Source organism: Numenius arquata, chromosome 2 (assembly GCF_964106895.1).
Source record: "Numenius arquata chromosome 2, bNumArq3.hap1.1, whole genome shotgun sequence".
Taxonomy (NCBI): Eukaryota; Metazoa; Chordata; class Aves; order Charadriiformes; family Scolopacidae; genus Numenius; species Numenius arquata.
Genome location: NC_133577.1, coordinates 93,853,276 through 93,866,170, shown reverse-complemented (window position 1 = coordinate 93,866,170; position 12,895 = coordinate 93,853,276). Strand labels below are relative to the sequence as shown.

At 36.9% G+C, this 12,895-nt stretch overlaps 1 protein-coding gene across 1 annotated transcript in view; it reads left to right on the top strand.

The window, feature by feature from the left end:
- The window catches only part of RAP1B (RAP1B, member of RAS oncogene family), a 33,863-nt gene that overhangs the window by 18,140 nt on the left and 2,828 nt on the right, over positions 1-12,895 (top strand). The window contains exons 2-7 of the mRNA XM_074144239.1: positions 2,609-2,693; positions 4,094-4,162; positions 7,061-7,117; positions 8,547-8,687; positions 10,730-10,873; positions 12,569-12,684. Coding sequence (XP_074000340.1) covers positions 2,637-2,693; positions 4,094-4,162; positions 7,061-7,117; positions 8,547-8,687; positions 10,730-10,873; positions 12,569-12,655 — 555 coding nt within the window. The 5' untranslated portion in view covers positions 2,609-2,636 and the 3' untranslated portion in view covers positions 12,656-12,684. The remainder of the gene's footprint in view (positions 1-2,608; positions 2,694-4,093; positions 4,163-7,060; positions 7,118-8,546; positions 8,688-10,729; positions 10,874-12,568; positions 12,685-12,895) is intronic.

Here is a 12,895-nt window from a genome sequence, read left to right as displayed (position 1 = left end):
GTGCATTTCAGTTGGAGACAGTCCTTTATTCCTGTTGTTTGTAGAAAGGCTGGACAACTTACAAGTTTGTGGATCTAACTGAACATTTACAGTAGTGCCAAATAGATTAAACTTGTGGTGTGAATGGTGGTCTGTGTTTGCAAAAAAATCGTGTAGGGAAGGAAGCATATTTTTTTTTAAGTCAGGAGTGGAAAAAATGGTCTATTAGGTGTGAAAATCACTCAAAAATCTCAACATTTATTGGTAACCGAAGCTTGTGGCAAGAATTGCTTTGCTAGACACCATGTCGGTTATTTCCTTACGGCTTGCTCCTTGTGTTTCTTTTGCTTGCTTAAGGTGCAAGGAACAGTTTAGATTGCTTATTTTGTGTTTGCAAGAGGAAAACTAAGTAGGATGTGGGCTCTTGATTTCTCATCTTCTGACAAAGATGGACACTAACATGGAAGTGCTTTAATTTCTAAAACATCTTAGCTTTTTGTGCTAAACACCTAACAGATGGTGTGACTCCAGAGATGATGTGAAATTACTGCTGATGAGAAGGGTCTTTCTTATTTTACTTCCACTGCTTACCTTGTACAAGCACCTGTATTGGATTCCCTGTACTTCCCCACTTGCCCATCCCCCAAATTATTTGTCAGCTGGGGAGAGTTTCATCTTTCTGTGGGGGGAGAGGGGGGAGAAAACAGGTAACTCAATCTGATAAGTGCTAAAGCCTCTGCAGGAAAGGAACTGAGATCTTCCTCCCAGGGCAGCAGTAACAGTCCTCTTAGTTCAGTTGCTACCAGGACTGTAAGAGGTGTGTTTTCTTGAACAGTACGTCCCAAAATCTGTGGCCTTATTCTGGTTTTGCTGGGTCAGTTTTCAACAGATGAGCAAGCAGATCCGGCAGACTGTTGTAGGCAGCCACACTAGCGAGTGTGGAACAGGGGACCAGATCTAGCTTGTAGGAGAGGAATGATCTCAAAAGAATTTTTTAGTTGTCTCCAGTTATTAATGAAACTATAGTCATTATAACTGCGGTTAGATATCTAGCAAAACACTATGAAACTTTCAGACTTAACTGGGGATTATTTTTTTTAAACTGTCTTCTGGGATTCTGCTGTTCTTCTTGAGAAGTGTTTGTTTGCTGGGAAGATGTTGGTGTAATTTTCTTACACAAGTCTTTCTGTGATTCTTTGTTCAGCATTTAAGTGTTTCAGAATAAGAAAATGCATGCTATCTTCTCTGGATAATTGTTTCATATCAATAGTAGCTGTTAGCTTTACTAGAGTAGGGTTTATTCAATATTTCTTTATGGGAGCACAGTAATGAGGTAGAGGAAATACTATATCTTATGGCTTGCAGCATTTATTGTAGCTGTATTAAGAGCTGATAGTTTGAAAATGGCCACTGTATTAAAAAAAGTTAACTAAGCCCTTTTATCAAACCCTGTGTAGTGAACGTTTTGTCAGCATGCTGATGCTTTCAGTTCTTCAGAGGAGACTGGAGACATTTCATGCATGTCAGCTCATACGAACAAAATAATTTACACGTGTGTGTATATATATGAAATTACAAAAAATTTTGTCATACAAAATAAGTTTGGGGATGGATGAGGAGTGGATGTAGTAGCTGTGAAATTTAAGCGGCATGTTCTTAGAATTACTGTATCAGCACCATAGGTAACAAACACTAGTAGCTGTTTATCTGATAAACCTATTCAATACTGTAAACGTGGTGGTTGTAAAACTGTGGAAGCTCTTCAGGCATCTGTGTGGCTCTTGGGAATATTGGGTTTGGTCTGTTGTTGCAAAGTAAGTAGTGTATGCAACTTTTTGTGAGTCAATGAAAGATTTTGAGAAACCTGTGAAATACCTTAACGTCTGCTGTGACTGTAGCCGAGAGCTGCTGTGGACTTGTTTGTGTGACTAGAAGAGTTTTTTGTAGGTTTCTGGAAAATGTTGTGAGATGAACATGCCTCACTGGATGGTATGCTGTAATCCAAGTAATTGGCCTATCAATTGCAGTAAATTAATTTCTATGCCTGATTCCTCCATGCCTTAAATAAAGATGAATCCATTCAGACACCTCTGAGACAGTGATATGTGGACATGGATGTGAGCAATTCTTCCAGAACTTGTGCACTTTCTTTGAAACACCTGTGATATTTTGGCAAGATCATAATACTGAGGTCTTTATTACAGAGAATCTTAATCTGGTTTTGCCTTTTCTCTGAATTAGTGTTTCATGGGATATAAAAATCTCTGTTTTAAAAACTTTCCAAGTGTGTGCGATCTTGACTATGAAATTAGGCTAGATACCACTTAAAGAAGAACCATTATTCATGTGTTAACAAGAAAAGTTTGGAGGTACTTTAGATGAAAAAGTAGCATTGTTCAGCAGTTAGTGTCTTGAATAAATGTCCATAGTTTCCATATTCTGTAATAATTAAAGTGATGTCCTGCTTAGGTTATGCCTGATTATAATGGTATGTCTCCTGTGTTTATCAGTTGATATCAACATTTAACTGTTCATGTCTTGTTACATATGTGATCTTACAGTGACTGTAGTAATGCTAAAATAGTCATCCTGTTGATCAAAAGGGTGAGTAATTTATTGTGTGTTTTAGGTTTTGAGGGTGATTTATCTCTTGCATCATGCGTGAATACAAGCTAGTGGTTCTTGGTTCTGGAGGTGTTGGAAAGTCTGCTCTGGTAAGTACTCTGTATGTTTTCTTGGGCTTCTCATGTCTTTTTTTTTTTTTTTCCTCTAATATACTCTCTACTAACCCATATTTCTTTTACATAAGTGTGCACGAATAAACAAAAATAAATGTAAGTAATGACTGCTGAGGGTTCCTGGCTAGAATAGGTACGTCCTTTACCAGGTGTATCCACATTCATTGGTGTGTTCTCACATGCTAATAATTTTTGTATGGGTTTGGTTGATGATGATGCTTGGTCATATCTTTGCCTGTCTTACACAGTGAAGTGCATAGCCACGGCATTACGAAAGTCTCTGGCTTTACTGGGTAACTCAGCCATAGGTCTGTAGGAAATCAAGCCTCCTCATGAAACTCGCACAATGACCCAGTTTGCCTGCATCTGGCCTTGGTAACTACTGGCTCTAGAAAACTCTTCAGGGTGCTGTTTTCTTAATGTTTGATAGCAATCTCTGAAGTACTAAATTTTTTTTATGCAAGTACAAATATATATTTGCGTGTTTGTAGGAGGTTTAACATGTTTTCTACATCTTTCCCTGCAAGTCAGTGTATAGCTGCAGCAGGCAGATGATTGTAAGCCAAAGAGGTCATGCATTTTAGTTACAGAAAAGTTTAGTCTGACCTAGACTAGCACTGAAGTTCACAGAATATGATGTTCTTGGGTCACCTAAGAACTTTACGTCTTTCAGTTTAATTGAGCACCTTATAAATTAAGGTCTAGAGGTCCACTCTATCAGGTAAGAACTATTCTCTTACGTAGCATTCCTAAAGGAAAACATAAATGACAAATCATGTTAGATTGTGAAAGAACTTTTTCCTTCATCTCTGAATTCTTTATCTTACTGCAGCATTTCTGGATTTGAACCTGTCTGCTCTGACTTGGCCATTGAGTCTTAAAGTTCCATTTGACTTGTGCTAAAAACGTCCTACATGCTAGGTACACAGGAGTATCCTACTGAGTCTAGTTAAGACTAGTAAATGCTGGCAGTTGTTTTTTTGACTAATTCCTGTGCTGGCAGATAAGTAGCAGAAGATGCAGTAGTTCTAAATGCAGATGTAAAAGCCATGCAGCTGTATAGTATTCCTATTCAACTAAAAACTAATAATGATTCCAAGAGTTAGACAAACCTTAAATCAATGCATGCCTTTATCCACTCTCACTTGGAGCGCTGAATTAAGGAAGATGTCACATTGCTTCATCTAACAGTACTTAGTTAAATAGGCATATACATCTAACATCCTGTTGTTTCTTACTATTTATAATTATGTCAGTCACCTAATTTGCCTTCAAAAAGGTAATGGATATACTGAGTATATACCTGGAAAAGTAATTTGTGTGTTTACAAAATGTCACTATGCAAGAAGAATCTTACAAGAACTTTTGTGTTGCAGACTGTACAGTTTGTTCAAGGAATATTTGTTGAAAAATACGATCCTACGATAGAAGACTCCTACAGAAAGGTATATGCAAAAGACCTCTCTAGTTTTATAGAACCTTAAATACTTGACAGTATGTGCTGCAGTTTTGAGTCATTGCTTGAAAAAGGGTATGCCTGGTAATGCCACATAATACTAGGTAACTTAACAAGTTTGCAATGTAAAGGTGCTCTTAAAGTCTGTCTAAAAGGAATAATTCAAGACTAGCTTTTGGGTGTTTGAGCATAATACCTTACTAGCTAGTCAGTAAAAAATGGTAATTTCCTTGTCAGAATTGGGAACATTGATTCAAAAAAAAAAAAAAAAGGTAAAATGCCACTACCAGGCTTTTTCATAATGTTTATTATTAGTTTGTGTGTGATTTAGTATCTTCAGGTGGATTTGGACTTGTATGTTAGTGCAGCGGTGTGCTCTCCCTGTTCCCCCCCACCCTGGCTCCTGCTTGGGCCATGGCCACCATGTCTGTCTGCAACAGTTGGAGGTCTAAGCTACTTTGCTACTAGGAAAATCTGCTAAAAGTGACTTCACGCTCACCTTTAGAACACTGGAGGCTTCATACTGTATTCCTAACAGTTTGACTGATAGCTTGATATACTTCCATTAGATGGGTTGTTGTTTTATTAATAAGTTAACACAAACCTATCATAAATGAACAAATACAGTGGCCTGTTAATTTCTCTCTTCCAGTCTTCAGTGTGACAGGCTGAAAGGTCTGACTCTGCCTGCATCATCTTGAATCTCCATATTGCTCACTCTTCAGTTTCAGCTGAGACCATGATTAATATTCCAGACTAAGATAGTTTTCATCTGGACTGCTACCAAAAGAGTTAACCATTTGGGGAAGCAGATTAGTTTTCATCTGTGTCAGTTTCTTAATCTTTCTTTCTTTTTTTTAGCTGAATTACTTTTCAGGTGCATTGATATTCTGATGCAGTTCACCAAGTGGCCGCCAAAATGCAAGTGTCTGTACAAGGGAGGCAAGATGCACAAACCCTAGCTGGGAATGGGCAAAAACTGCAAGACCTCCTCTTTCAGCACTGGACTACATATACGCTGGAATAAAGAGGCTGCATTAGCAGCTGTTTCAGCCTGTAGTTACCAGAATCTCTTCTGAATGGAAGAGGAATTAGTGAGAGCAAAATGATGATTTCACACTTGTTTTCTTTGACCTCATAGAAATCTGTATGCTGGAAAAATCCTAGTCTGTCTTAAGCATGTGGGCTTCCAGCCAAAGCTAGAACTCTTACTAAAGAGAGCAGCTACAAAAATTTCTATATAGCCACTTACTTTTTCTGTGTTAGAGGAGCAGGAATTTTGGACCCTGTCGCAATGTTTGGTGCAGGCCTTTGCTGGGTCAGGCCCCATAAATGACTCCAGAAATATTCACAAGCTGTACTAAAGTGAAATGTTTCCTTTGTTATATATTTACATTCGTCAGGTCATACTAGATTCATGATGTTTGCTGGGTGAATTTTTCCAAACACTGTTTCCATGGAGCCTGAAAAAGTAAAAAGTAAAGCCATTTTGTGAAATTTTGCCTTTTGCTAATTAATTATTATTTTTTTTTGGCAAAGATCTTATAATGTTCCTTTCGGGTTTAGTCCTGAAATGACTAGGAATATCTCTGTGTATTCTTCTTTTCAAATCAGTCAGGTTGTTTAAGTCTTGCTTAAGTACAGACAACACTTCATGCAATCGTTTTCTTGCTGTCACTGCTAGTTACAATTATAACTTGCTTCTTGACTTGGTTGACTTTAAAATGTATTGGTTTGGCAGTTTGGTTTGCAATTCTATACTTTTAATGTTAAATCTGATTTTAAAATACTCAAAGTTGAGAGGATGTGGCTTGAAATACTTTAAGTTTGTCTGGAATTAAATATCGAGCATGAAGTCTTGCTACTTGACACCTTGGTTTACTCCCTAAATATTTCTTCATAAAGAGAATAGATGCTCCTCAATTAGCTGAATAACTTTGTCAGCAATACATGCTAAAATAGTGGCTATTGAAGGAATCTACATCCCTAGGGGATGTGGGGGAGGCGAGAGGAGTGGAAATACTCCTCTTGCCCACCCTCCAAGCTCAAATCTAGTTGCAAAAGAAAAACTCAAAGTTAAACTTGTCATAATGCATATATGGGGAGGCAAAGTTCTTTGTGAGTGCTGATCTTCCAACTAGGAATTTTATGTGTAAATGGAAACAAGGGAAGTTTACCAATAGCTTGAAAGAAAAAAAGTAAAAAAACGTCGGTAGCCTGCTTGGAACAGCTTGAGGGCTCTTCCATGTCCTTTGATGCCCTCAAGGCTATTTTTTTTTTTTTTTTTTTTGAGGTAGAAGCTAGACAGATGAACTGTGAAAGGATACAGAAACTGAACTGACTTCATAAACCTTCCATTTTTTGCAAATTTCTCTCAGCTGGATCAGCTTTCTAATTAGTGTCACTAAAGGCTTGTTTTGGGGACACCACTCTTAGTGGTTTGCTTGGTTTATTGTTTTCTGTGTACTACTTACTGTCTTGTTGTTTTAAATTTCTATTAAATGAGTGTTAGTATGCCAATCCAACTTTCTAGCTTTCACCTGTACTTCCAGTCTGTAAATGATCCCTGAAACAAGTAGAACTCAGTTGTGCTAGTTGCTGATAACCATTGTTACAAATGTAGAAGCCTCCTTTTCAATAATCAAGAATCCCTAATCACTTTACAAAGTGAGTGTACTTGGCTGCTGACGCTGCTATTGAAAACGTCACTAGGGCTCTTTGAAAGGCTTCTTCCTGCTGTTTTCAAAGTGTGTATCCATATAAACTTCTTAAGCTATTATGTTGCTTTATGCATTATGAATTTGCTCATAAACCCACACTATTCCTGGTGTCTTTGGAGGGGAGAGTTGCGAGAGGAAAAACTAACCACATCTTTCTCTCTTGACAGCAAGTTGAAGTAGATGCACAACAGTGTATGCTTGAAATCTTAGATACTGCAGGAACGGTATGTAAAACCAACTTCCCTAAATACTGATGTACAGTGTTAAAACCATCAAAAGCTGTAGGGATGTAAATGATGACACACTTCCTTCCTCGTTCTCTAAAGAGTAACTGGTCAGTGCATTGCAGTAAAGGATGTTCTTTAGCATACTAGTATTTAAGCAACACTTGAGTATTGCAGCAGAAAATGAATTGCAAGTTTCCTGTGAGCTCCTCTTCTGTAATAGGGGAAACATGAGATTGAGAACTATAAAAGAGCTTGTGGTGCTGTTTTAAGTTGATATTGCCCAGAGGAAAATTTAGGCCCAATGATTACTCGGGTTTGATTCTCTGTAGAGAATACGTGCTTTCTTCTCCTCTCCTCTTTCTTTTGTGTGTGAGATGTACTCTGACATTGGGATAAAAATAGTATTGCTTTAGTCAGCTTTTGTGAACTCAAAGCGCAGGGTTTATGCTGACCCTTTGCACACTAGTCAGGTTTTTCAATGACCTGTTCCAGAATCTACTGAAAGCAGTCGTTTCCTTCACTGATTCCCGTGAGCGTAAGCTCAAGACCCTTGGAGAGTGATGTGTATTCTGTGAACTATAATAGTAACCTGGTCCAAAATAATTTATTTAAATTCCGTATTAGACTAAGGCCATGTAAAACTACAGAAGGGTGGAATGGCTGTTCTCTCGAAATATATTGCGATTTTCATCTGACCTACAGCAAGGGACTTGGTGAGTGATTGATTAGTCACAAGGTGGCAGAGTAACCAATGCGAGAAAGGCAATTGCTGTTCCACAGTCATACTGGTGAGAGTTTTTGAACTGGGGGAAGTCCTAATGCCACTGTGCAGTGCACCAGCGAGTCTTCATATGCAATATCATAGTTGTCACCACGCCCTAGGAATTGTGACAAGTCCGAATGTCTCCATCCTGTAGTCAATCTCATTGAAAATGGAAGTAGAATTTAACATAGGAAAGTGCCTAGACTACAAAATGGATGCTGACAAGGGATGCATTTCCTTTGCCGTGTGTTTTAAAGAACAGTCAGGAGATGGGGGAAAAAGTTGATATGTAAGGAGGGGTTTGGGAGGAATAACTTCTGTAATCTACAGATTACACTGTACATTCTACTCTACCTCCTCTCTTTAGAAATTACTTTGGTTTCTGTGATGCTTTTTTTTTTTTTGTCCCCCTAGGGTATCACCCATGTCAATATCTAGATATTGTTCAGCCACCCCAGATAATGTGCCAAACCAGATTTATTTAGAAGTGGTTCAGTTTACTGTAATGCCTATAGTCAAACAGTAAAATATCGATCATTTTAAAAAGGAGGGAAGGGCACAAATGTATCATACTTGTGATCCATTTGTGACCTGAAGTATATGGTAGTTTGCGTAATGAAAGTGCAAACTGAATGCAATGTATGTATCTTTTTTTAATTACAGGAACAGTTTACAGCAATGAGAGACCTATACATGAAAAATGGACAAGGTTTTGCATTAGTATATTCCATCACAGCACAGTCCACGTTTAATGATTTACAGGATCTAAGAGAACAGATTCTTCGAGTCAAAGACACTGATGATGTAAGCATTTCTAAAAATGCATAATACTTATATTTACAGTTTTCATTATAGATGTTGTAATGTATACACTGAGATTGGATAGCTTCCAGGCTTTAAATTAAGAGACAAATCAGCCAGTAGATGCATAGTACAGAAATGCAACTCTTAAGGTAAACTGGAGAAATTGTAGATTGTCATGTGGTATACAAAGAGAATTGTCTTTTTAATCTCTTCCTTTAAAATACTCTTATTTGAAACTGTATATAAGCTTATTCACTAGTACTACAGAAAACATTTCTAAGGCAACTCTATTCTTACCTCAGTTAATATTGATGAAGGTTTAAAAAAAACCTACAGTTCAATTGTTCTTTTCAATATGCCTACTGTTTATGGTATTTGAAAAGCACAAAATTCTAATTTCTTATAGAAGACAGTACTGTAAGCTTTAAACTTGCACGTTATGTAGCTTTTATATTTTGTATGTCCTTGCAAGTAAGTTTGGACATGCCATTTCCACACAGTTTCAATATGTGCCTCGTAGCATTATTAAAGCTATAAAGTTTATAATTGAATTTAGAAAAAAAAAAAAAACACTACTGTGGTTGTAGGGAGTGAATAATTAGTCCCTTAATAAAAGGAAGAAAAGTATTTCAAATGTGAAACAGCAGTAAAAGTGTGTTTTTAACAGAAACACCTTGTACATTGTAGCCATCAGACAAAGTCTTCTTTAACAAAAACTGACCATTTCTTGCCTTTTTTTTCCCCCAAGTGTGCTCATCTCATTTAAACTGTGCTCATGGAAACTTTGATCCCTTCCTTGCTACATGTATCCACATATGCTGCTGCTGCCAGCAGACACAGAATGTATTAAACGTTTCAATTTCAGGGAAGTTCATTGGGACTCTTGTAATACAAATCACCTTGCACTTTCTTAATCATAAGCATTTGCAGGTCTTGCCTATGTTCAGCAGATTTCTTCTAGAAGTGATTTATTACCCATTATCACAAATGTATCTCAAAAGTGTAGTATTTAAGTTGCATGTGCCTTTCCCATTTGGAACCTACCAAGTTATAGCCTTGTTTAGCATCAAATTAACTTTGTACACTAAAATCAAGATAAAACTTAACAATATTTGAAACATTAGTTTAAATAGTATATTTATTCTGATTCACAAAGCTTTCTAGTGTTTTGCTAGTATTTCCTTGGAATTGGATCTCTCTTTAGAACATTCCCCTCAGTCTTGAAAGCCATTCCATGGTATCAGGCGAAAGATAAATGTTGCAACTTTAGTTATCACCAAAATTTAAGTAAAGGTTTTGCTGTGCCAAAGCTTAGGTATAACTTGCTTTCTCAGTGAGGGAAAACTAAATGATCAACATATTGTAAATCTTTTTTCAACAGTTGAATTTGGAAGAAACTTAGCTATGTCCTTAAAGGACAAAGCAAAAGGAAGAAAAAAAACCTCCAACTTTTGTATGATTGCCTTTTCTTGCCACAAAGGTCAATTCAACGTTTTCTATAGTTAGTAATTTTAATAAACTAGCATGTTTCTTTCCTCTGTGTGCATCAGCTTACTGATCAGAACTGTATGAGCAAACTGCTCTTGAAAGGAGTGCAGACACACAGGGAGCAGAGGAATGGTGAAAGGAGCTTTAGCAACCTTCATCATGCTACTCAGTATAGGCCACTTTTTCCAGGATTTCTGAACATGTAAGGATCTTGTAGCAGATTCTTCAGTAGACTCCTTGATACCTTAAACATTTAAAAATGAAATCTTATTAGGTCTTCTAGATGATGTGAGATTTTTCTCAATTGGCCGTGTACCAAATCCTCAAACCGTTCCCCCCCACCGCCCTGCCAAACAGCTGGCAAAAAAAAAAAAGCAGTCACTTTGAAGATTAAAGTCTCACACAACCATAAATTTCAGTTTCTGTTATACTGGAGCTTGATTATGCTGGAGGTCAGGATCCTTTAAGGAGTCAGGTAGGGTTTTAGGTGTGCATTTACACTGTGCTTTCCCAAAATTTTAATGAATTCTTTGCTGGGATTAAATTGTTCTTAGGTGCCTATGATTCTGGTTGGCAATAAGTGTGACTTGGAAGATGAAAGAGTTGTGGGAAAGGAACAAGGTCAGAACCTAGCAAGGCAATGGAATAACTGTGCGTTCTTAGAGTCTTCTGCAAAATCAAAGATAAATGTTAATGAGGTAAGGCACGCTACCTATGGAGGGAGGGGTGGCAGGGAGAGAAGGATGGGGCAATGTGTTCTGGTAACCAAACATCACTGTTTGTCAAGAAAAACTAACAAAACTATTAATAACGTTTGCTATAATGGACAAAACTGTATCCTGCTATTGTGAGAATTTGTGAGGTGTTTATATTAAGAGATGTATTTAGCTTTGACTTAGGACTTCTTAAAATTCTATTCATTTTAGTATAATTAGTTATCAAATTATATTCATGTGAATTTGGGATAAATATTTTTTTCCTGTTACATTCCCTAGTTGATATAATCTCTATCCACTGAGAACATACTGCTCGAAACTCTTAAGAGTTTTGTCCAAACTAGCAACTGATTAGAGAAGAGACCTAAATAAGTGCTCTGTAGAGAACGAGAGACAAAACCCTCTCTACTACCTAGCTACTTATTTATTTAGCAGGAGCAAAGTGACTGATCAAACATGTACATTTTTAGGACTTGCCGTAGTGCATGCCACCTTGTCCAGTGGATGTGCCAGCATAAAGAAAGGGATGCAAAAAATTTTAGAAAAAGAAGCTGTGTTAGTGTTTACATTTCTGGAACAGCTTGACTATTATGATGACCCCTGCAATTCATTGAGTCTTCTGGAAAACATTGTTGGCAGCATCAGTCAAGTGGATAGGGCCTCCATGCAAGACTTGCTTGTAATCAAATAAGTATGGTGATTTTAAGCACAGCTGACTTTTAAAAATGAGTAATGTGTGTTTAATTAGTTGGGAATTTCTGGAAACTTTTCAGTTTTTCTTAAACACAAATTAATCAGCTGAACTGTATAAAAGTCATATGTTTAAAAAACTAGAACTTATTTTCATCAAATACTAAAAGCCCTTGTTGGAATGTTTGCTGCTTTGCAGCCAGCACTTAGGAATCTGCTAGCATGGCTTTAGTATGAAGACTTCCTTGATTTAGGAGATGCAGAAATAATTGGAACAATGTCATCAATTATGAACAAAATAGATGCTGTTTAATTGTAGTATGTAGACTTGTCTTAAATTAGCCTTTCAACAAAATCATGTTCTAATTAGAATTACAGGAGACTCAAACTGTGAGAGTCTTATACATGAGTTACTTTTCTAGAAAAATGTTACGCTTATGTCATGCTTTAGTCCTAGAGAGGCTGCTGAATTAATTCTCTAGACTTTAGTATTTTTAAGTATCTGGAAAAGCATGATCTCATTCAAATACTGAATATGCAGTGTACTTGAGTTACCATGAAAACTTGTAGTTAAAATTTAATAGAACTTTGAGACTATCCTTGGACTGATTTGAGTTAAAAGAAAGCTGTGGCCTGTTTCTTGACCTCATTGCTAAATTGCAAAGAAATAGCATATAGTAGCTGATCACTGTGGCATGTATCATGCATGTTCAGATGAATTTGACCCAGTGATGAAATAGGTGTAGATTATAGATGCCTTTCCAATTTGCTTCATTGAAAGTGAAAAACCCTTGGCAGACAACTATCTCAAACAGGAAAAAATCCAACAGGTATTAATAAATTATACAATTTAACTTTCTGGCTTTGTGATAACTAAATATTTACAGGGGTTCTTGAGTATGTGCGTACATTGTGTAAAGATTCAAGGCTTAAGGTTATGGGAGAAGCCTCTTAATTCCAATAACCAACTGATTTTTATATTCTCAGATCTTTTATGACCTTGTGCGACAAATTAACAGAAAAACTCCAGTGCCTGGAAAAGCACGCAAAAAGTCATCATGTCAGCTACTTTAATACATAGCTGTACTGTAGCTCTGAGCCAGGTAAACCTTTTTAAAATTTTCTGTGTATTATGTCTATTAAAAACAAACAACAACAAAAACCTCTAAAAACTGTGGTAACTGTTGATGCAGAACAGCATTGAAAATTCTTAATTTGTGTTATCATAGAAGCTCTTATGGTCTTTATTCTTGTATTCCAGTCAGAACTACAAATACGTGCAAGATACACTGTTCACACTAGTATCAATTTTTT